This window comes from Scyliorhinus canicula, chromosome 6 (genome assembly GCF_902713615.1).
Source record: "Scyliorhinus canicula chromosome 6, sScyCan1.1, whole genome shotgun sequence".
Lineage (NCBI taxonomy): Eukaryota > Metazoa > Chordata > Chondrichthyes > Carcharhiniformes > Scyliorhinidae > Scyliorhinus > Scyliorhinus canicula.
In genome coordinates this window covers 78626040-78651654 of record NC_052151.1, presented here as the reverse complement: position 1 = coordinate 78651654, position 25615 = coordinate 78626040, and the positions used below count along the sequence as shown (strand labels likewise).

The window sequence follows — 25615 nt, the reverse complement described above, 5'->3', positions numbered from 1 at the left end:
AACCGTAGGCCGGAATTCTCCAGCCTTTACTATTCTCTTTTCCCGCCGGCAGCGCATCCTCAGCTGCAGGTTTCCTGCCGGCGTGGGTGGCTTCAATGCGAAATTCCATTGACGAGCTGCAGAAATTGACAATCCCGCCACCAGCAAAGGCAAGATTCATGCGGTTGGGGGGCTGGACAATCCAGCCCTTTATTCTGATGTATCCATTCATAATACCACCTAGTGTCATGCAGGTACAGCTAAGTTATGTCATTTCAGTCTTTTTGTCCTTTTACCCTGGGGTGGGTGAAATGATTTGTATCATGAAATTAATGCTATGGGCGCGATTTACTGGCCACTTCCCGCCGGAATCAGGATGGGACGTGGCCAGTAGATCCCGGTGGAGGCCTCTCCCGGGATTCTTGACTGTCGTTACACCTTGTGAGATCTCACCAGACCTTGCGAGACCTTGCGATCTGGCCCTGCCCATAATGGGTGGGACCTAGACTCGCACAGTTAAATGAGCTTAAAAGCCCACTTAATAATTTTTTTAAAAACGTATTTTATTCAAACTTGTATCAAAGTAGGTTACAGCAAATAAACACCCCAGGAAACATTCTTCCCAACAATCAACTATACAGTTTGTACAGATTTTTCTCCTTTTTCACCACCCCCTCCCCATCACCTATACCCCCACCCCCTGCGATGAACAGCTCCTCAAACATGGTCACAAACATCCCCCACCTTTTCTCAAATTCCCCTGCTGAGTCCTTTAACTCATACTTTATCTTCTCTAACCGCAGGAAGTCATACAGGTCACCCAACCAGGCTGCTACCCCCGGTGGCGATGCCGAGCGCCACTCCAGCAAAATTCGTCGCCTTGCAATCAGAGAGGCGAAGGCCACGACATCGGCCTTCTTCCCCTCCATGAGCTCCGGCTTCTCTGAAAACCCAAGTATCGCCACCAAAGGGTCCACTCCCTCCTCCACTATCCTGGCTAAGATCGCGAACACTCCCGTCCACAATCTTCCCAATTTTTCACAACCCCAAAACATGAAAATATGTGCGCGTGATTCGCTGGCCCCCGCCCACACCTCTCACACTCATCTGCTAAGCCCACTTAATTACGTCTACGCTGGATTGAACAGCCATCCGACATCTTCCGGCCTCGCTGAGGAGACCTTAACCGGGTGCCATTTAGCACTGGTTCCCACAAATGGTCCAGGCAGAACAGCAATTGGGGATGTCTCACAAGCGATCGGGCAGGATGGCACCCTGGCATGCCAGCCAGGCAGTGCCACCCAGGCACCAGCCTGGCACTGCCTGGGTACCCAGGCAGTGGTGCCAAGGTGGCATTTTGCCTGTTTCGGGGCTCGGGCCAGGACGTGCCCTGCCCATGTGAGCATGGGGTGCAGCAGGGCCGTGGACCCCCTTATATAGGCATTGGGGTCCAAAACAGCAACAAAGTGCCGGTAGATAGCAGGGTCATTCCGGCGCTATCGGCTGGGAATGATCCCGCTAATCCCGGCCGGAACAAATTCTGAATGTCTTGCTGTATCATTACAGTTTGATTTCTTACTGTCTTACATTTAAAGTAGATTAGCCATTCACATTGTGAAGCAATATGTTGCTCTCCGAGAATTTGGTAACATCACCAAAAATAGTGAGCAGATGGCATTATGGGGCAGAAATAGAACCTATTGATGGCTACATTGGTATATTGTCCAATAAGGAACAGTGTAGCTCTTCGTTTAATTCTTATTCTGTTTACCAGTTAACTGATCTCAGGGAAAAGTAGTGAAACATGGTTTCAGGTTTAGGTAGAAAAGGAATCAGTGGAAGTTTCTGGTCCTGTTGCTGCCGGTCCTCTGGTGCCCTGTCGGCCCTGGGCCCTTGGCCCCCTGCTGAGTGGTCTGTGGACATTGGGTGAGGATGAGACTGATCTCACCTCTGATTAATCTTCTCCATGCTGGGATAGCCTGCATACAGTCGCTGTGCAGACTCACGTATAAATAATGGCCACTTGAGTCAAATACTGTAGGACGTAGCTCAGTATATCCATAGAACAATAGAAATTGGCACTTCAAAAACTCCAGTCAGCCTCATATATTGAGAGAAAGTGCTTTGAAGATTATGCATAAAGAAATAGCATGAAAATGAACAGCCTGCTGAAATTCTTTTCTAATTATCCATGAGCTGAAATTAATATGATTTCTTTCATGATAGGTGGAGTGACCAACACTGCGCAGTACCAGAACAGACTTATGGTGTATGACCCACGTCAGGTAGGCAACATTATTATTGTGCAGTAGGGCAGCACGGTGGCACAGTGGTTAGCATTGCTGTCTCACGGCGCTGAGGTCCCAGGTTCGATCCCGGCTCCGGGTCACTGTCCGTGTGGAGTTTGCACATTCTCTCCGTGTTTGCGTGGGTTTCACCCCCACATCCCAAAGATGTGTAGGATAGGTGGATTGGCCACGCTAAATTGTCCCTTAATTGGAAATAAATGAATTGGGTACTCTAAATTTTTTTAAAAAAATTATTGTGCAGTGTTCAGAAACTTCAGTGTATTAGTCTTGATGTTTGTGAGCACGCATTAAAAATTATACTTTTTCTGCAACGGAAGAGAAAATATGCTCAAAAGTAATTTCTAATGGTGTTATCTCACAGAGCATAAAGGTCTTTTGATGGCCTGGTTTAATTGCGTGCCTGATATTAATAGATATGCGGAACTTAGCTACTATAAGGGGACGTGTTCAGACCAGCGTTGATTGCTCACAATCAAGGAGTCTTCACAATTATTGTCAACTTTGTTGCGTACTTTCCAGCCTTGTTGTGATTTACTGAATATTCTAAAAAGATAGCTAAACAATGATACATTGCCTATCAGGCAAATAAATGTACAAACTTATTGCTAGTAACTACTGATGTAGCTTATTCACTGTTTCATATCTTGTTTTCACCCATATGTCCATACCGTATACCCTTCATTATCCACTGGAATGAGAAATAATGAAAATCATATCTAGTGGGATTAACTCTGTGGCTTAACCTCACATCTGTGCCTGAAACTGTGGCAAAAATAAATGTTATTACAAAAATACCTTGAAGCATGAAGTATAATCTGGTAAAATGTGAAGTTGTCCACTTTGGCAGGAAGAATAGAAAAGCAGAATATTATCTAAAATGTAAATGGAGAGAGACTGCAAAATGGCGCAGTACAGATGGATCTCGGTGTCCTAGTACATGAAGTCAACATGAAAATGTAGCAAGTGTTAACCTTTATTGCAAGGGGAATGGAGTGCAGGAGTAGAGGAGTCTTGCTACAGCTATAAAGGGCATTGGTGGGACAAATGTGCACAATTGTGGACTCGTTACTGAAGGAAAGGATACGCTTACATTGTAAGCAGTTCAGAGAAGGTGCACTAGGCTGATCCCAGCGATGAAGAGATTATCTCATGAGGAAAGGTTAAGGAGGTTGAGTCTTCATTAATTTGCGTTTTGAAAAATGAGAGGTGACCTTATTGAAACATAAGATTCTGAGGGGGCCTGGCACAGGAGATGCTGGGAGGATGTTTCCTTTAATGGGGGAATCTAGAACGAGGGGCCACAGTTTAAAAATAAATGTGGGGAAGGGTCTCATTTAAGACAGAGATGAGAAGGAATTTCATCTCTGAGTCATTCATCTTTGGAATTTTCTTCCACAGAGCGCAGTGGTGGAGACTGGGCTATTGAATATAGTCAAAGTTGAGTTAGACAAATTTATCATCGACAAGGGAATTAATAGTTCTGGAGGTCAGGCAGAAAAGTGGAATTAAGACCACAATCTGATGAGCCATGATCTTAAAGAATGGTGGAGCAGGATTGATTGATGGGCTGAACAGACCACTCCTGCTCCTGTTTCATATGGTCTTATGATCTGAAATTTATTTTAGACCAAATCAAAATGTGTATTTTGCGTGTGATGATAAGTATAACTCTGTGAGGATTAATTCTTTATTGTAGAAAGCATCTCTTCCTCGGCAGTGCTGACTACAATTTTCTGTGAAGCATGCTCATCAAAAGTGGGTGCTTCCTTACCCTCAGATTGACCTGCAGAATTCTTAATGAAGGTCTTTCCAACACATGCACTCAGCAGGATTCTGGTTTATCCGAGCATCGTCGAGCAAAGGAAGCAGAAATGAGCAATTTGAGAAACAACTGTAATTTCAGATACTGCCTTAAACTGACTCAGAAAAATCCTGGCTCCCTATCTCGGCCTCAGTGCTCCCAGTGTGTGATTGAGGAAACTTTGGAAAACCTGAAAACATCTTCCTGGATGTTCCAGATTGCAAACACACCAGAATAAATACACTGATCCTGCTGATGCGGTCCCACTGGAATTTCAGTCTCCTAGTTCCTGATCTAATGATTGCTTCTAACTGTGGAAAATTTAACTCACTGGACATTGTAGAGGCATTTATCAAAATCTGTGTTTCCAAAATGGAGTCTCATTAGATTGGCAGTCTGGAGAATCGACCTATGTCCAGTTAGCTCCAGTTTCCAGCTTGGCTCCAACCCAGGAGTGAACCATACTAATTTTGTCTTTACATGACATCGAATATAGTCAAGAGCAAAAACATATCCCTTAAATTCAAAAATGGCTAATCGGACTTACACATACCAATGTGGATTCATTTTTAAATCGGGAGCTTGACCAGATTAAACAACACAAAATTTATCCAGACCAGTTTGAAAGTGAGAAGTGTGTATCCATGGCTAGTATTTTAAACCTAAATAAAGCTAACTATGAAAGTATGAAGGCAGAGTTGAACAAGGGCAACGCTGTTAAAGGCCAGTAGTGTTGCAGTGGCAAACGTTTAAGGAGCTATCTCAGCCAAGATTTATCCCAGTGAGAAAGAAAATCTCTTTGAGAAGGGTACATCGTCCATGGCTAAATAAGGAAGTCAAGGATAATATTAAATGGAAACAAACACTACAGGCGCGATTGAACTAAATGGGAACAAAGTCCCATATTGAGCTTGTTTAGTCACGTATTTCCTGGCGCTCGCACTCACATTAAATAAGGGGCCTCCAGCGGGGACTGCGCGGCCAAGGCCGCACACTGTCCTGTTTTCTACACTAAGGAGCTCCGCTCGCTGGAACTCCACAATGTAGCGAGAGATGGGGATGCCATTGGGATCTCTGAAGCCCCCAACGCAACCCCCGATCCCCTTCAAGCATTATGGGAAGGTCCCCTTGGCAGTGCCAACCTGGCACCTTGGCAGTGCCCCTGCCAGCTGGCAGTGTCACCTGGGGACCAGCAGTGCCAGGGCATCACTATTCTCAAGGAGAATACACCTGGGGTCTTCAATCCCCAGGGACCCCCACAAGTGTCGTTCTGTTATGTCCCCATTTGTGGGGACCAGTGCTGAACAGCTTTCGCCCGAGGTCTCTGAGGTGAAGGGGATATTTCCCAATGCCTCAGTACCTCAGGAAACTGCATATTAAGAGTGTCACACTGGCCTCGGTGAGCTGCTTTCCGGGTGCAGCATGGCCGTTGGATCGCGCCCTCCAAATCTGCAAAGATCAGTGGTAGGTCAGAGGATTGGATAGGCTTTAAGAACCAGCACCGAATGACTTTTTTAAAAAAAGAGGCAGAAAGCAAGAGTAGAGCGAAATCTAGCTAGTAATATAAACATGTATGATAAGAGTTTCTACAAGTATTTGAGCAGGAAATGAGTAACTAAGGCTAGTGCTGGTCCACTCGAGTACGAGTCTGGGGAATTGTTAATGGAAAGAAAATAAATGGTGCAAGTGTTGTATTAGTATTTTGTGTTTTGGTAGAAGACTTAGAAAATTCTCAAAGGTGGTTGAAAATCAGGAAATGATAGGGAGGGATGACGTAAAACAATCACCATCACCAGGAACAATGTGTGAGGAGACTACTGGACACAGGACTGGATAGCCTGTATCCTAGGGTTTCAAAGGAAGTGGCTGCAGAGATAATAGGTGCATTGGTTATAATTTTGCAAATAACTTAAATTCTGGAAGGGTCCCGTCAGTTTGCAAAATAATTAATATAACACCTTTATTCAAGAAAATGGTGTGGCAAGAAGCTCCAGGTCAGTTGGCATAAAATCTGTCATGGGGAAAGTGGTAGAACCCATTATTAAGGAGACAGTAGCAGAATACTTAGAAAATCGCAATTTGTTCAGGCAGAGCCAACATGACTTTGTCTAACTAATCTAGTTGACAATGGGAGCCAGTAGTGTTGGCATATTTGCTGCATAAGAGATTAGAGTGTAAAATTAAAGCGCACGGGATTAGGAGTAGTGTATTGAGAGGGATAGAAAACTGTTTGGCAGGGCAGCATGGTGGCGCAGTGATTAGCACTGCTGCCTCACAGCGCTGAGGTCCCAGGTTCGATCTCGACTCTGGGTCAATGTCCGTGTGGGGTTTGCACATTCTCCCCGTGTTTGCGTGGGTTTCACCCCCACAACCAAAGATGTGCAGGCTAGGTGGGTTGGCCACACTAAAATTGCTCCTTAATTGGAAAAAATTAACTGATTGCTCTAAATTGTAAAAAAAAAACTGGTTGGCAGACAGGAAACAAAGATATAAAGGATCTTTTACAAATTGGCCTGCAGTGACTAGTGGAGTACCGTAGGGATCGGTGCTGAGGCCCTAGCTATTCACAGTATATATTAATGATTTAGATGAGGGAACAAAATGTAATATCTCCAAATTTGCAGATGACACCAAGATGTGTGGGAGGTGAGCTGTGAGGAGGATGCAGAGATCCTTCAGTGTGACTTGAACAAGTTGAGTGAGTTGTCAAACGAATGGCAGGTGCAGCATAATTTAGAGAACTGCGAGGTTATCCACTTTGGCAGCAAAAGCAAGAAGGCAGATTATTATCTGAATGGCCATAAATTATGGCAGGGGAATGTGCAACAAGACCTGGGTGTCCATGTACACTAGTCACTGAAGGTAAGCAAGCAGGTACAGCAGGCGGTAAAGAAGACAAATGTTATGTTGGCCTTCATGGTAATAGGATTCGTGAACAGGAGCAGGCATGTCTTGCTACAATTATACATGATGTGGAACATCAGTAGGGAGAGAAAAGAGCTAACGTTTCGACTCCAATGACTCTTTGACAAAGTCATTGGGCTCAAAACATTAGCTCTTTTCTCTCCCTACAGATGCTGAGATTTTCCAGCATTTTCTCTTTCGTTTCAGATTCCAGCATCCGCAGTAATTTCCTTTTATACATGATGTGGAAATGCCGGCGTTGGACTGGGGTGAGCACAGGTTTCTTTCGAATCACTAGCTTTCGGAGCACAACTCCTTCCTCATGTGAATGAAGAGGTGGGTTCCAGAAACATATATATGGATAAAGCCAATGATGCTAGACGATACTTTGAATGCAAATCTTTGCAGGTAATTAAATCTTCACAGGTCCAGACGGATCAACTGGAGAGAGGGATAATCACAGGTTAAAGAGATGTAAATTGTCTCAAGCCAGGACAGTTGGTAGGATTTCACAAGCCCAGGCCAGATGATGGAGTAATGCGACATGAATCCAACGTCCCCGGTTGAGGCCGTACTCATGTGTTCGGAACTTGACTATAACTTACTGCTTGGCGATTTTGGTTTGTCGCATGTCCTGAAGGGCGCCTTGGAGAATGCTTACCCGAAGATCAGAGGCTAAATGCCCTTGACTGCTGAAGTGTTCCCCGACTGGAAGGGAACATTCCTGCCGGCGATTGCCGCGCGATGTCTGTTCATCCCGTTGTCGCAACGTCTGCATGGTCTCGCCAATGTACCTTACTTCGCAACATCCTTTCCTGCAGCGTAGGAGGTGAACAATGTTGGCCGAGTCGTACGAGTATGTACCACATATCTGGTAGGTGGTGTTCTTACGTGTAATGGTGGTACCCATGTCGATGATCTGGCACGTCTGGCAGAGATTGCTATGGCAGAGGTATGTGGTCTCGTAGTTGCTGTTCCCGGGCGTTTCACGATGCCAATATCGGCACTGAACTCTCACCAATTCCGGGACAGGTAAGTGGCTAGCAGTGGCGCCGGATGAAACTCCTGACTCACGCGCTGAAAATGGCCGGAGAATGGCCGAGTCCCTGGCTCACAGCGATGGCCTGCAGTGGTTGCGCCGTACAACATGGCGGACCATATTGGACTCCACAGGCCACTCACTGGCCACCCCCCCCTCCCCCCACGACCCCCAGCTCTTGCAGAAACCCTCCCCGCCAGCGGCACGGATCATGGCCGAGTGAGGCGGCGCTGGACGCAGTTCGCAGCCGCCATGCCGGGTTCCCAACCGCTCCATCCACACGTCAACCATGTGGTTGGGAACTCGGCTCATCGGGAGTGGAGCATTGCGGGAGGGCCTGCCGATGATGCGCCAACGCCGTTGCAACGTCATGTGCTGTACGGCATGATGATGCCATTTCAGAGGGTGTGGAGACTCGAAAACCGGCATCAAACCGGCGCCACCCCCGATTTGGGCGCTGCAGGAAAGGATGTCCCGAAGCGTGGTACATTGATGAGACCATGCAGACGCTGCAACAACGGATGAACGGACATCGCGCGGCAATCGCCAGGCAGGAATATTCCCTTCCAAACGGGGAACACTTCAGCAGTCAAGAGCATTCAGCCTCTGATCTTCGGGTAAGCGTCCTCCAAGGTGGCCTTCAGGATGCACAACAAAGCAGAATCGTCGAGCAGAAACTAATAGCAAAGTTCCGCACATATGAGTGCGGCCTCAACCGGGACCTGGGATTCATGTTGCACCATCTGTCCTGGGCTTGCGGAATCTTACCAACAATCCTGGCTTGGGTCAATTCACACCTCTTTAACTTGTGATTATCCCTCTCTCCAGTTGCTCCATCTGGACCTATAAAGACTTTTTTTAAAGGATTATTTTATTAAGGTATTGGAAATCTTTTTACAATGAAATGAAAATGAAAATCGCTTATTGTCACGAGTAGGCTTCAATGAAGTTACTATGAAAAGCCCCTAGTCACCACATTCCGGCGCCTGTTTTGGGAGGCTGGTACGGGAATTGAACCATGCTGCTGGCCTGCTTTGGTCTGCTTTAAAAGCTAACGATTTAGCCCAGTGTGCTAAACCAGCCCCAAACAGTAACAAACAACATGAAATGGTAAAATAAACATTTCCCCCACCCCATCCCAATCTTCACGCACCTCAACCATACAACAAAAATCCACGCCCCCCCCCCCCCTTTGGAATACTGCATCTGCTGACATTTTAATTTTCCCGAAAAAGTCGACGAACTGCCACCTCCAGGAGAACCCAGACATTGACCCTCTTAAGGCAAACTTTATTTTCTCGAGATTGAGAAACCCAGCCATGTCACTATGTCACTAACCATGGTCTCTACACGTGGGGGCTTTGAGTCCTTCTACGTTAACAAGATCCGTCTCTGGGCTCCCAGGGGCCAAGACGTCAGCCTCTTTCGCCCCCTGAACCCCTGGATCTTCCGACACTCCAAAGATCGCTACCTTCGGACGGCACCACCCATGTTTTTAGCATTGCCTGCGCAAAACCCTGCTAAAACCCTCTAAGCTTCGGGTATGACCAAAACATCTGGACATGATTTGCTGGGCTTCCCACGCACCTCGCACACCTATCCTCAACCCCGAAGAACTTACTCATCCTAGCCGCTGTCATGTGTGCCCGGTGGACTACCTTAAATTGTATCAGGCTAAGCCTGGCACATGATGAGGAGGTATTAACCCTGCTTAGGGCATCCCTCCATAGACCCACCTCTATGTCTCCTCCTAGCTCGTCCTCCCACTTGCCCTTAAGCTCCTCCACCGGAGTTTCCTCCACCTCCGAAAGCTCCTGGTAAATATCCGATGCCTTCCCCTCTCCCACCCAGGTACTGGAAACTACTCTATCCTGTATCCCCCATGGCGGCAGCAGCGGAAAGGCCGACACCTGTTTTTCAAGACCTGTAAATACCTAAAACTATTCCCTGCTGGCAATTTAAATGTATCCTCCAAAGCTTTCAAGCTGGGAAAGCTCCCATCTATAAATAGATCCCCCATCCTTTTAATTCCTGCCCTCTGCCAACTCTGGAACCCACCATCCAGCCTACCTGGTACAAACCTGTGGTTATTATAAATCGGGGTCCAAATTGATGCTCTCTTCACTCTCTGATATCTCCACCACTGCCTCCATATCCTCAGAGTTGCCACTACCACCGGATTTGTGGAGTATCGGGCCGGTGAGAACGGCAGAGGTGCCATTACCAATGCTCCCAGACTGGTGTCTTTACATGGCGCCGCCTCCTTCCTGATCATGGCTATATTAGCCGCCTAGTAGTAATTGCAGAAGTTCAGCAGCGCCAACCCACTCTCCCCCCGACTATGTTCCATCAACATTTCCTTCACTCGCGGGGCTTTACACGCCCACACAAAGCCCAAAATGATCTTGTTCACCCGCTTGAAAAAGGCCTTAGGGATGAAGGTGGGGAGGCACTGAAAGACAAACAGAAATCTGGGGAGGACCATCATTTTCATGTTCTGTATCCTCCCCGCGAGTGATAGCGGGAGCATGTCCCATCTCTTAAAGTACTCTTCCATTTGTTCTACCAACCAGGGAGAGGGGACATCCTTGCCTTATCCCTCGGCGTGGTTCAAAATACCCCGACCACAACCGGTTCGTACGCACACTCGCTACTGGTGCCTGATAGAGCAACCGCAGCATGTCAATAAAGCCCTCACCAAACTCAAAGCTTCCCAGCGCCTTCCACAGGTAATTCCACTCCACCCGATCAAAAGCCTTCTCCGCATCCATCGACACCACTACCTCTGCCTCCTCTCCTTCTGAGGGTATCATAATAACATTTAGAAGCCTTCGAACATTGGCCTTGAGTTGCCTGCCCTTAACAAATCCCGTCTGGTCTTCCCCTATCACCCCCAGGACACAGTCCTCTACCCTTGTGGCCAGTATCTTAGCCAGCAGTTTAGCGCCCACATTCAGTAGAGAAATCGGCCTGTATGACCCGCATTGCTCCGGATCCTTCTCCAGTTTCAGGACCAAAGAAATCGAGGCATGCAATGTTGTTGGGTGGAGGACTCCCTTCTCTCTTGCTTCGTTAAATGTCCTCACCAGCAGTGGGCTCAATATCTCTGAAAACTTCTTATAGAATTCCACTGGGTAGCCGTCAGGCCCCGGGGCCTTGACCGACTGCATGCTCTCCAGCCCCTAGATTATTTCCTCAATCTCAATTGGGCCTCCCAGCCCTTCCACCAGGTCCTCCACCCTCTGGAACCTCAACAGATCCAGAAATTGCCGCATCCCCTCCACCCCAGCCGGGAGTTCCGACTCATATAATTTACTGTAAAAGTCCTTAAACACCTCGTTAACCCCCGCTGGGTCCAGGACAGTATTACCGTCTCTACTCCTTACTTTACCTACCTCCCTGGCCGCCTCTCTTTTCTTGAGCTGGTGCGCCAACATTCTGCTTACCTTTTCCCCGTACTCATAGATCATCCCACCCCTTGCATTCCTCAACTGTTCCACTGCTTTCCCTGTGGTCAACAGCCCAAACTCCACCTGTAACCTCCGCCGCTCCCTTAGTAGCCCGTGTCTGGGGCCTCTGAGTATCTCCTGTCGAACTGGAGTATCTCCTCCACTAATCAATCCCTCTCAGCCCGTTCCACCTTTTCTCTGTGGGCCCGTATCGAGATTAATTCCCCTCTGGAAGGAAGCATACATAGGATTGAGGCAACTCAAAACTGATGAAGTTTTGGAGGAATATCGGGAAAGTAGGACAAATCTCAAAAGCGCAATAACGAGGGCTAAAAGGGGTCATGAAATATCTTTGGCTAACAGGGTTAAGGAAAATCCCAAAGCCTTTTATTCGTATGTAAGGAGCAAGAGGGTAACTAGAGAAAGGATTGGCCCACTCAAAGACAAAAGAGGGAATTTATGCATGGACTCAGAGGAAATGGGTGAGATTCTTAATGAGTACTTTGCATCGGTATTCACAAAGGAGAGGGACAAGACGGATGTTGAGGCTAGGGATGGATGTTTAAGTACTCTAGGTTAAGTTGTCATACGGAAGGGGGAAGTTTTGGGTATTCTAAAAGATATTAAGGTGGACAAGTCCCCAGGATCGGATGGGATCTATCCCAGGTTACTGAGGGAAGTGAGAGTCGAAATAGCTGGAGCCTTAACAGATATATTTGCAGCATCCTTGAGCACAGGTGAGGTCCCGGAGGACTGGAGAATTGCTAATGTTGTCCCTTTGTTTAACAAGTGTAGCAGGGATAATCCAGGAAATTATAGACCTGTGAGCTTGACGTCAGTGGTAGGCAAACTTTTGGAGAAGATACTGAGGGATAGGATCTATTCACATCTGGAAGAAAATAGACTTATCAGTGATAATCAGCATGGTTTTATGCAGGGAACGTCATGTCTTACAAACCTAATAGAATTCTTTGAGGAAGTGACAAAGTTAATTGATGAGGGAAAGGCTGTAGATGTCATATGCATGGACTTTAGTAAGGCGTTTGATAAGGTTTCCCATGGCAGGTTGATGGAAAAAGTGAAGTCGTATGGGGTTCAGGGTGTACTAGCTAGATGGATAAAGAATTGGCTGGGCAACAGGAGATAGAGAGTAGTGGTGGAAGGGCGTGTCTCAAAATGGAGAAGGGTGACTAGTGGTGTTCCAATGGGATCCGTGCTTGGACCACTGCTGTTTGTGATCTACATAAATGACCTGGAGGAAGGTATAGGTGGTCTGATTAGCAAGTTTGCAGATGATACTAAGATTGGTGGAGTTGCAGATAGCGAGGAGGACTGTCAGAGAATACAGCAAAATATAGATAGATTGGAGAGTTGGGCAGAGAAATGGCAGATGGAGTTCAATCCAGGCAAATGCGAGGTGATGCATTTTGGAAGATCTAACTCAAGAGCAGACTATATGGTCAATGGAAGGGTCTTGGGGAAAATTGATGTACAGAGAGATCTGAGGGGTTCAGGTCCATTGGACCCTGAAGGTGGCAACGCAGGTTGATAGAGTGGTCAAGAAGGCATACAGCATGCTTGCCTTCATCGGACGGGGTATTGAGTACAAGAGTTGGCAGGTCATGTTACAGTTGTATAGGACTTTGGTTCGGCCACATTTGGAATACTGCGTGCAGTTCTGGTCGCCACATTACCAGAAGGATGTGGATGCTTTAGAGAGGGTGCAGAGGAGGTTCACCAGGATGTTGCCTGGTATGGAGGGTGCTAGATATTAAGAAAGGTTGAATAGATTAGGATTGTTTTCATTGGAAAGACGGAGGTTGAGGGGGGACCTGATTGAGGTCTACAAAATTATGAGAGGTATGGACAGGGTGGATAGCAACAAGCTTTTCCCTAGAGTGGGGTTGTCAGTTACAAGGGGTCACGATTTCAAGGTGAGAGGGGGAAAGTTTAAGGGAGATGTGCGTGGAAAGTTTTTTACGCAGAGGGTAGTGGGTGCCTAGAATGCTTTACCAGCGGAGGTGGTAGAGGCGGGCACGATAGCATCATTTAAGATGCATCTAGACAGATATATGAACGGGCGGAACAGAGGGAAGTAGACTTTGGAAAATAAGAGACAGGTTTAGATAAAGGGTCTGAATCGGCGCAGGCTGGGAGGGCCAATGGGCCTGTTCCTGTGCTGTAATTTTCTTTGTTCTGACTACTGCCTTCAAAACGTCCCAGACCATCGCTGCAGAGACCTCCCCCATATCATTTGTTTCCAGGAAGTTTTGGATGGACTTTTTAACCTGCCCACAGATCGCTTCGATCCGCTAGCATCCCCACATCCAGTCTCCACAGAGGGCGTTGCCCTCTCTCCACACTAACCCGTAGATCCACCCAGTGCGGGGCATGATGCAACACTACAGTTGCCGAATACTCAGTACCCACCACCTTCAGTATTAGCGCCAAGTTCAGAACAAAAAAGTCGATGCGAGAGTATACCTTGTGGACATGTGAAATAAAGGAAAACTCCTTTGTCCTCGGCCGTGCAAACCTCCATGGGTCTACTCCCCCCATTTGGTCCATTAAACCCTTCAATTCCTTTGCCGCCTCCCTGTCCTGGATTTTGACCGGTCCAGTTCCGGATCAATGACTGTGTTGAAGTCCCCTCCCATGATCAGGTTCTGTGACTCTAAGTCTGGGATCTTACCTAAAACCCGCCTCATAAATTCCATGTTGTCCCAATTCGGAGCATATAAGTTCACAAGTGCCACTCGCACCCCCTCCAGCTTCCCACTCACCATTATGTACCTACCCCCCTTGTCTGACACAATTCTCCCTGCCTCAATTGCCACTCGTTTGCTGATCAAGATCGCTACCACCCTGTTCTTTGAGTCCAGTCCTGAGTGGAATACTTGGCTAACCCACCCCTTCCTCAATCCAGTCTGGTCTGTTAGGTGTGACTCTTGTAGCATTGCTTCAGTTCCGCCTTCAGTTCCCTCAAATACGCAAACACGTGAGCATTCTTGACTGGTCCATTCAGTCCTCTCACGTTCCATGTGATCAGCCTGGACGGGGGGGCTTCCAAACCCACCACACCCCCCCTCCTCCCTGGCCTCTAGCCATCACCCTTTTTAGGCCAGCCTCGAGCCCGTGCCCTCCGCTTCCTTGAGTCCCCACTCGGGCTGTCGCCATTCCCAGCCTTGCATTTGTCCCCTAGTAACAGTTCCTCCCCTGTCAGCAAAACAGCTCCCCACCCCCTCCCTCCCCCCTTAGCAACAACACTAGAAACCCAATCCCCCAAGTCAAGCTCCAGCTTAACACCTGCTCACCCCCCACTGTGCTTCTGAGAGTCAGCTGACTCATGCTGACTCGATAGCTCCCACCCCGTCACCAAGCAGTCTGTCTCCCTATTGTACTCTCCTCTCTGCCCCCCACATGAATAAACATTTTAAAAGCTACACACTCCCCAGTAAACAAACAACAGAAAAAACAGTGAAGAAGCAATCACTTTCGAAAAATAGCCACCCTAAAAGCAAAACTAAATTCAAAGCCCATCCCCCCTCTCTAACAATGTCCCTGCAAGACAGATCAACCTTTAACCATCCACACAGCCCATTATTTCACATAGAGCTACATATCTTTATACAATCCAGCACCACAAATCTCTGCCACATTTCTTCTCCAAGGCTTAAGTGTCTTTTAATTCGCCTCCAGCTTCATTTCTTTAATAAAGGTCCATACTTTGTCTGGCATTTCAAAGTAGAAGTCCCTTTCCTCATGTGTGACCCACAGACGGGCTGGGTACAGCATCCCAAACTTCACCCCCTTCTTAAAGAGGGTCGTTTTTGCCCAATTGAACCCAGTTCGCCTCTTGACCAAATCCGCTCCCGGGTCCTGATAGATGCGCAACTCACAGTTCTCCCACTTGCCGCTCCGTACTTTCTTGGCCCACCGCAAAACGTGTTCCTTGTCCATGAAACGATGAAAACGTACTACCATGACCCTCGGCGACTTGTTTGCTCAGGGCTTCCTCACGAAGACTCTGTGTGCTCTGTCCAATTCCAGGGGCCGAGGGAATGCCCCAGTCCCCATCAATTTCTCCAACACGTGCGTCATATAGGCCCTCACATCTGATCTCTCACTGCCTTCAGGGAGGCCAACAGTTCTGAGATTCTGCCTCCTGGACCTATTCTCCAGGTCCTCCAGCTTCTCCTGCATTCTTTTCCGGTGGTCATTCATTGTCCCCCACCTTGCTTTCCAGCACGGTTATATACTCCTCGTGCTCGGACAATTTTTGTTCAACCTCCTGGACCGCTCTCCCGTGGGTTTCCTGATTCTGAATCACTTGATCAATCAAAGTCTTAATCGGATCCAGCATGTCCTTCTTCAGCTTGGCGAAGCAATCCTTGAAAAACTTCACCAGCTGCTCCGTCGGCCACTGTGCCATCTCCCCGCGGCCCTAGCTCTCCGCCATGTTTTCCCGCGCTACCAGCTCTGCTTGCGGCTCCCTTATAGGACTTTGTCGTCTCACACGGCCACTTCTGGTCCAATTCTCCATACACCGGAGGGGGATTTCTCCTTACTGTCTCACTCTTCACTGATTTATCCCATAAAATCCGAAAAAAAAACCGGGGAAAAAAGGTCCAAAAGTCCATTACAGGTGGGAGCTATCAAATGTGCGACCTACTTCTCCATGGCCACCACCGGAAGTGACCTATAAAGACTTAATTACCTGCAAAGACGCGCATTACGAGTATCGTCCAGCATAATTGACTTTGTCTTTATATATGTTTCTGGAACCCACCTCTTCGTTCACCTGAGGAAGGAGTTGTGCTCTGAAAGCTAGTGATTCAAAACAAACCTGTTGGACTTTAACCAGGTGTTGTAAGACTTCTTACTGTGCTCATCCAGATAAGTGGGGAGTATTCCATCACACTCCTGACTTGTTCGTGGTGGGCAGGTTTTGGGGAGTCGGGGTGAGGTTTCTGATCAATGGTAACCCCCAGGATGTTGATAGTGGGAGATTTAGTGTTGGTAATGCCATTGAATGTCAACGGACAATGCTTTGATTATCTTTTATTGGAGATGGTCATTGCCTGGCGCAATGTGGCGCAATTATTACTTGCCACCTCTCACCCAAGCCTGGATATAGTCCAGGTCTTGGTGCATTTGCACATGGACTGCTTTAGTCTCTGTGGCGTCATGAATGGTGTGGACCATTGTCCAGTCATCTGTGAATATCCCCAAAGGATATGCCGAAGGAGACCGATTGGCCCATCGAGACTGCATCAACCCTCCAAAAGTGTACCCTACCTCGGCCCACGCCCCATCCTATCACTGTAAATCCAACTAACCTTTGGACACCAAGGGGCGATTTAGAATGGCCAGTCCACCTAACCTACACATCTTTGGACTGTGGGAGGAAACCGGAGCACCAGAGGAAACCCACACAGTCACGGGGAGATTGTATAAACTCTGCACAGTCACCAAAGACCAGAATTAAACCCTCGTCGCTGGCGCTGTGAGGCAGCAGTGTTAACCACTTTGCCACTGTGCCACCCTTGTTGGGCCTAGGATACTACCTTGAGGAATACCTGCAGTGATGTCCCGGAACTGAGATGATTGACCTCCAATAACCACAGCCATCTTAATTTGTGCTAGGTATGACTCCAACCAGTGGAGAGTCCCCCCCCCCCCCCCCCCCCCCCCCCCACCTCGATTCCCATTGACTCCAGATTTGTAAGTGCTCCTCGATGCCACACTTGATCAAATGCAGCCTTGATGTCAAGGGAAGTCTGTCTCGCCTCACCTCTCGGATTCAGCTGTTTTCTCGATGTTTGAAACAAGGCTGTAATGAGCTCAGGAGCTGAGTGACCCTGGCGGAATGCAAACATGGTATAGGGAGTAACATATTAGCATGGATAAAAGATTGGTTAGCTAACAGGAAGCAGACTGTAGGAATACATTGGTCCTTTTCGGAATGGCAAGCTGTAACTAGAGTGCCGCAGGGATCAGTGCTGGGGGCTCAACTATTTACAATCTAAATTAATGACTTGGATGAAGAAACCAAATAAGATGAAGGGCTTACCTTATGAAGAAAGGTTGAACTGATTGTGCCTATACCTTTGGAGTTTCAAAGAATGAAAGGTGATCTTTTTGAAACATATAATATCCTGAGGGGACTGAATAGAGTGGATACTTCCTCAGGAACATAGTTTAAGTATAAGAAGTCTCCTTTTCACGAGAGAGATGAGGAGAATGTTTTACTCTGTGTGTCATTACCTGTGGAAGTTTCCTTCCCAGCAGGTAATGGAGGTTGGGGGCCGGATTCTCTGTTGGCCGATGCCGGAATCGGGAAACGCGATTGGGCAGAGAATCGGCTCTGACGCCAAATCGCAATTCTCCATCGCCTCGACAGCGGCATCAATGTGTTCCGGAATGCATATGATGTAAACACCATTTGCATATCATTAACGAGCCAGACCCAGTAGTCTCCGGGGCCTCCAATGGGCCGAGTTCCCGATTCACTTGTGCTTTTAAAAATCGTGAAACCGGCATCGTGGCTGATGGGGGAGAGAGAGGAGGTAGGACACAGAAAGGACCGTGGGCTGCCAGGCTGGACACTGCCTGGGCTCTCTGGGGTGGGAGGGGGGTCCTGCCAGGAACGGGAGGGGGTGTGACAGAGGACCGGGCCAAGTGGCCGGGGTGACCCCCCCCACGGGGGTGAGGCATTGGCTCGGCCTGCAAGGCAGCCATCATGCTGCGCACCCTTCGACCACCCACCTTCGACCCCTGGTTCTGCAGAGTGACACCAGCTCTAAACCCCCACAACCCACCCTCCGCCATACTAAACCCCCCACTCTCTCACCCGTCTGCCACCTGCCAACAGGATATCAGGCGGCCCACGCCAGGGCAACGGCTACTATAGCCTCCACAGGGATGCCAGGCAAGGACCAGGGAGCATACCACTGGCATGGGCAGCGCCAGCTGACAGTACCCTTGGCAGCAGGGATAGGCGCCAGAGCCAGGGGTGAGAGCTAGGAGGGGTAACCTGCCAGAGTTAGCAGTGCCAGCCAGGGCCATCATGTGGCCCGGTGAACCTTTTTGGACACGGGGGAATGCACCATGCTAACATGTTAGCCTTTCGCCCCCTGCAGATAAGGGATATTGGCTTACAACCAGCAATGATGGCCTTCCTGCTAGTCACTGAAGCCCTGGGGGCTGTCCTATGGCTATACGAGCTGGCACCGTTTGAGGAGGAGGACGCTGCAGCAGCAGAGTGTGCAGCAGCGGAACGTGTAGCAGCGGAGTGTGCCCCAGAGGAACAGGAGGCATCCGCCCAGGATGTAGAATCTGCCGCCCAACAGGCCGAGGAGGTATAGAAGGCTCAAAGGAGGCACTGCATGAGGCCTCGCATGTACCAGCAGCACCTGTCATTCGAGGACCTGCTGGACCGGGCATGCTGTCGAAGACTCCGGCTCAGCAGGGAGACAGTGCAACATATCTGACAGATCATGTTGCACCTGGCACTGCAGGGGTATAGGGCATCCACGCCCGTTGGCGTCAAGGTGACAGTCGCCCTGAACTTATACGCGACGGGGGTCCTTCCAGGCATCGAGTGAGGACTTGTCCGGGGTCTCGCAGACCTCGTCATGGAGGCCCGAGATGCCCAGTCAGTTTAATACATCCATTTCAATGTGGACCGAGCCTACCAGGATCCCCATTGAAGTGGAGTTCGCTGCAATCAGCGACATGCCCTAGGTCCAGGGGTGATCAACGGGATGCATGTCTCCCTACGAGTACCTGCAGATGACAGGCTGGTCTACACAAACTGAAAAGGGTTTCACTCCATGAACGTGCAGCTGATATGTGTCCATCAGCTGTGCATCATTCACATCTATGCCCAATACCCGGGCAGTGTGCACGGTGCCTTTAACCTGGCAAACTAGACGATTCCTGACTTCGTGCTGGAAGGTTGGCTCCTGGGCGACAGGGTTTATCCATTCCAGGGCAGCACGGTAGCACAAGTGGATAGCACTGTGGCTTCACAGCGCCAGGGTCCCAGGTTCGATTCCCCGCTGGGTCACTGTCTGTGCAGAGTCTGCACGTTCTCCCCATGTCTGCGTGGGTTTCCTCCGGGTGCTCCGGTTTCCTCCCACAGTCCAAAGACGTGCAGGTTAGGTGGATTGGCCATGATAAATTGCTCTTCATGACCAAAAAGGTTAGGAGGGGTTTTTGGGTGAGGGGGATAGGGTGGAAGTGAGGGCTTAAGTGGGTCGGTGCAGACTCGATGGGCCGAATGGCGTCTTTTTGCACTGTATGTTCTATGTTGCGGTCGTGGCTACCAACGCCTATCTGGAGGCTGCAGACCGATGCGGATACCCGCTACAACGATACCCATGCAGCAATCCAGGAGAGTAATCGAGCTGTGCTTTGGCCTCCTGAAGATGTGATTCAGGTGCTTGGACCATTCTGGAGGGGCCCTCCAGTATGACACTGAGAAGGTCGCCCACGTCTTGGCGGCCTGCTGTGTCCTCTGCAACATTGCGCAGCAAAGGGACAACATGCTGGAGGAGGAGGATGAATGCCAGGCCTCGCCTGATGAGGAGAATGCGGGGGAGGGTGGGCAGGACGTAGGGTCCTGGCAGGCACGGGAGGCCAAAGGTGTGCAGGTTAGGTGGATTGGCAATGCTAAATTGCCCCTTAGTGTCTGAAAGGTTAGGTTGGGTTACTGGGTTACAGGGATAGGGTGATGCGTGGGCTAAAGTAGGGAGTGCTCTTTCCAAGGGCTGCATGCAAACTGGATGGGCTCAATGGCCTCCTTCTGCACTTAAATTCTATACATACCTGCCGCACTACATGGTGTGTGCCCTGGGTTGGCTGTAACACCGGGTCTGGTCCATGGGATGGAGGATGATGACAACCCGCTCTGCGATGGGATCTGGTTCTCTACATCGTATGACGATGTCAGACTGCTGCCCACAGTAGTACTTTCCACAGTCCACCTGGGTGATCCTGCATGCAAGCTGGTCATTCCATCACACGTCCCATTGATTCCCTGGGGTGATGGTTGTGGGGATGGTCATGTGGAGGGGGTGGAGGTGGAGCGGGGGGAGTCCAGTCCACCCACAATGACCGGCCCATTCTACCCTGCACCCTCTCTCTAGCCAGCCCAGACCATCCCACCCCTCACACCCGAGCACCGAGACAGGTTGTAACAGTGTAAACAGGTATGTAAGTTACAACATATGTCCAGAGTTGTGCCCTGCTCCCATGCCAACTTAACTCGTGTCTAACTTTCTAGCCTTATGGGCCCTATTGCTACATCTAGGTGGATCACTCCCCTCTGGAGTTCCTACCTCCACCTGCTGTGATGCATGATCAACGGTGCAAAGACTAAGGTTGGATACAACTGTGGCTTTATTGCAGTAAGATGTGTGGCCTCCCACAGCAGCTGGTGAAATGGCTGCCGAATAGAGGACACGCATATTTATACTCCGCCTACTGGGCAGAGCCAGCAGGCAGGGGCGACCGGCGAACCTGTAGTACAGGTCCTACATGACATCACCTAACACAGGTGTAACAGTGGTTTACCACATTCAGCCGCTGTTAAAAATTAGTCCGGCGGGGGTGGTGGAGAACTATATACAGTAGTGAATTTATGTGCAGTGTTTTATCAGGGAAAAAAAAATGTCCTTTGAAAGTCCGGTGCCAGTTAGAGATTCAACCGGTCTGGTGCCTTGACGTTCCGTTGGGAGTGACGTAACGGTGGTGGCGATGTCGATGCTGGCGACGTCGGTGCTGGCCTGATGTTGGATGACTCCGGGAGTGTGCCGAAATCCTCTTCATCGTCTGGCATGGGCGGGGGAAGGAGGGATGGTCCTGGTGGGGTAATGTTGGGAGCGCCCCTGAGGGAGACAGTATCTTGGCGGCCGTCGGGGTACATAGGCATACTGGGGGTTGGCATGGAGCAAGTGCATCCTATCCACCAATGGGTCCGCCTTGTGGAGTTGGTTGTGCCTACGGAGCAGGACCGGACCTGGAGCTGCGAGCCAAGTCGGGAGCGACACCCCGGGATGTGGATTTCCTGGGGAAGGCAAAAAGATGTTCATGGGGTGTGTTATTCGTAGCGGTGCATAGTAGTGACCGGATGGAGTGTCGTGCATCAGGGAGGACCTCCGGCCAGCGAGAGGCTGGGAGGTTCCTGGACCGTAGGCCCAGTTGGACAGCCCTCCATACCGTCCCGTTCTCCCTCTCTACCTGCCCATTTCCCGGGGATTATAGCTGGTTGTCCTGCTGGAGGCGATACCCCTGCTGAGCAGGAACTGACGCAGCTCATCACTCATGAATGAGGATCCCCTGTCACTGTGGATGCAGGCGGGGAAACCGAACAGAGCGAAGATCGTGTTTAGGGCTTTGATGACGGTGGCAGACGTCATATCGGGGCATGGGATAGCGAAGGGGAATCTAGAGTACTCATCGACCACACTGAGAATATACGTGTTTCGGTCGGTGGAGGGGAGTGGCCCTTTGAAATCCACGCTGAGGCGTTCAAAGGGGCGAGAGGCTTTCACCAGGCGCGCACTCCGCACAGACCTGGCAGTCCCTGGTGACTGTCCGTACTTCCTCGACGGAGTAGGGCAGATTGCGAGCCTTGACAAGATGGTACAATCGTGTGACCCCCGGGTGACAAAGGCTGTCGTGTAGGGCCCGGAGTCGGTCTACTTGTGCACTGGCACATGTACCTCGGGATAGGGCGTCTGGGGGCTCTGAGTTTGCCAGGGCTATGCAAAATCTCGTAATTATAGGTGGAGAGCTCGATCCTCCACCTCAAGATTTTATCATTTTTGATCTTGCCCCGCTGCGTGTTGTTAAACCATTGGTCAGTGAGGGGAGTGTATCTCCTGCCGGCCAGGTAATGCCTCCAATGCCGCACAGCTTCAACGATAGCCTGGGCCTCCTTTTCGACGGACGAGTGCCGAATTTCTGAGGTATGAAGGGTGCGGGAAAAGAATGCCACGGGTTTGCCTGCCTGATTGAGGGTGGCGGCAAGTGCGACATCTGATGCGTCGCTTTCTACCTGGAAGGGCAGTGTCTCATCTACTGCGTGCATCCCGGCCTTGGCTGTATCAGCTCTGATACGGGCGAAGGCCTGTTGTGCCTCGACCGTAAGAGGAAAGTGGATGGATTGAATGAGTGGGCGTGCCTTGTCCGCATAGTTTGGGACCCACTGGGCGTAGTAGGAGAAGAACCCCAGGCAGCGTTTGAGGGCCTGGGGGCAGTGGGGGAGGGGGAGCTCCATGAGGGGGCGCATGTGGTCGGGATCGGGCCCCAGAACTCCGTTCTGGACCACATGGCCGAGGATGGCTCAGCGGGTTCTGCTGAACACACATTTATCCTTATTGTAGGTGAGGTTGTGGAGATTGGCGGTGTGGAGGAATTTGGCACGGTTGGCGTCGTGGTCCTGCTGATCGTGGCTGCAGATGGTGACTAGGTACGGGAAGTTGGCCCGCAAACCGTACCGGTCGACCATTCGGTCCATCTCCCTTTGGAAGACCGACACCCCGTTAGTGACGCCGAAGGGAACCCTGAGGAAGTGATAGAGACGACCGTCCGCCTCGAAGGCAGTGTATGGATGGTCCGATTTACGAATGGGGAGCTGGTGGTAGGCTGATTTGAGGTCTATCGTTGAGAAGACCCGGTACTGCGTAATCTGATTGACCATATCAGATATGCATGGGAGGGGGTAAGCGTCGAGCTAGGTGTACCGATTGATGGTCTGGCTGTAGTCCACGACCATTCTCTGTTTCTCCCCAGTTTTAACGACTAACACTTGGGCTCTCCAGGGGCTGTTGCTGGCCTCGATGATGCCTTCCCGAAGCAACCACTGGACCTCGGACCTCATGAAGGTCTTGTCCTGGGTGCTGTACCGTCTGCTCCTGGTGGCAACGGGTTTGCAATCCGGAGTTAAATTGGCAAAGAGGGAGGGTGGGTCGACCTTTAGGGTCGCGAGGCCGCACACAGTGAAGGGTGGTAGGGGCCCGCCGAATTAGAGGGTAAGGCTCTGGAGATTGCACTGGAAGTCCAGGCCTAGTAGTAGTGCAGCGCAGAGATTAGGAAGGACGTAGAGGCGGAAGCCACTGAATTCTACGCCCTGGACCTTGAGAGTAACCGTGCAGAACCCCCAGGTTGCGACGGAATGGGATCCGGAGGCCAGGGAGATTCTTTGATTGCGGGGTGGACCGCGAGGGAGCAACGCCTTACCGTATCCGGGTGGATGAAGCTTTCGGTGCTCCCAGAGTCCAGCAGTCAATAGGTCACGTGGCCATTGATTCTCACGCTAGTTGAAGCGGTGGCCAGGTTGTGTGGACGTAACTGGTCGATCATCACTGAGGCGAGCTGCCGTCGGTTGTCGCTGGCGTCAGAAGATGGAGAGCGGGTGGGGCCCGGGTCGTGGAATGCTGTCGGCGTCCATGCCCTCTGGGGAAGACAAGATGGCGGCGCCTGAAGATCCAGCGGAGGCAAAATGGCGGCGCCCATGGGCCGCACGTGGACAGAGGGGGAAGATGGCGGCGCCAACTGGCCGCGCGTGGCCCCGGGAGGTGAAGATGGCGGCGTCCACTGGCTGCGCGTGATCTGGGGTGGTGAAGATGGTGACGCCCACTGGCCGCGCGTGGTCCAGGACGAAGATGGCGGCGCCCATTGTGTGTAGGTCAGGGGGGAGGGGGTGAGAGCGGCGACTGCGCGGGCCTGGCACACCACGGCGAAGTGCCCCTTTTTGCCGCAAGCCTCAAAAATGGCAGTGCGGGCCGGGCAGCGTTGACGGGGGTGCTTCTGCTGGCCGCAGAAGTAACATCGGGGACCTCCGGGTTGCGCGGGTTGGCGTGTGGCGCAGGCATACTGGTTTGGTAAAGCCCTGTCTGGGGCGGCCGTCTGTGGGGTCCACGAGGGATAGCAGGGGTGGGCCGCGCGGCCTGAGTATTACGTGAGGTGCACCGTCATGGAGAGTGCTAGCTTTTTAATCTCAGCTAGGTCGAGCGTGGCCCCTTCTAGCAGTCTTTGGCGTATAAGGTCCGACCCAATCCCTGTTACAAACGCATCGCGCATAAGAAGGTTGGAATGTTCGGTGGCCGTAACTGTCTGACAGTCACAGTCCCGGACGAGTGGGATTAGGGCCCGCCAGAAGTCTTCTATGGTCTCACCAGGGAGTTGGGAGCGAGTGGCAAGTACGTGCCTGGTGAAGAGTGTGTTCGTTTTCTGTGCGTAGTTTTTTTCAGGAGCGCCATTGCATCTGCGTAGGTCGGGGAGTCCTGGATCAGTGGAGACACGCTGAAGCTCAACCTCGAGTACAGGATCTGTATCTTCTGAGCCTCCGTTGGAGGGGTGGTCGCTGAGTTGATATAGGCCTCGAAGCAAGCTAGCCAGTGATTAAAGTCCTTTTTGGCGTCGTTTGAGTGTGGATCCAGCTGCAGGCGATCCGATTTGATTCGGAGGTCCATCTTTTAGAAAATCTTACTGCAATAAATTGATGCACGATCTGATTGTACAAAGACTAAGGTTGGATACAACTATGGCTTTATTGCAGTAAGATGTGTGGCCTCCCACAGCAGCTGGTGAAATGGCTGCCGAATAGAGGACACGCATATTTATACTCCTCCTACTGGACGGAGCCAGCAGGCAGGGGCTACTGGCGAACCTGTATTACAGGTCCTACCTTACATCACCTAATATAGGTGTAACAGTGGTTTACCACATGCTGTACCAGATCAGCTGTGTTATGCACACCAGATAGTGTCCCAGGAGCCTCGCCACTAAAGTGCTCGACCGAGGTCTGTGTCTGTGGGAAGATGAAAGGTGTTGGAGATTGCTGTGACGGGAATTTTGTGTCATCTCGGACTTAAGCTCTGGGGTGTCCTGAGTCTCGGATTGAGGGCTGCTGTCCCGGCTGCTTGCCTGAAAATGAAAATGAAAATGAAAATGAAAATCGCTTATTGTCACAAGTAGGCTTCAAATGAAGTTACTGTCAGCACATTCCCCTAGTCACCACATTCCGGCGCCTGTTCGGGGAGGCTGGTACAGGAATTGAACCATGCTGCTGGCCTTCCTTGGTCTGCTTTCAAAGCCAGCGATTTAGCCCTGTGCTAAACCT

The 25615-nt window shown here is 50.3% G+C and overlaps 1 protein-coding gene across 3 annotated transcripts in view; it reads left to right on the top strand.

Moving 5' to 3' along the window:
• Window positions 1–25615, top strand: part of klhl32 (kelch-like family member 32) — a 385844-nt gene that overhangs the window by 323197 nt on the left and 37032 nt on the right. For all 3 annotated transcript variants that reach the window (XM_038799548.1, XM_038799547.1, XM_038799549.1), the window contains one exon: window positions 2206–2264. In XM_038799548.1, coding sequence (XP_038655476.1) covers window positions 2206–2264 — 59 coding nt within the window. The remainder of the gene's footprint in view (window positions 1–2205; window positions 2265–25615) is intronic.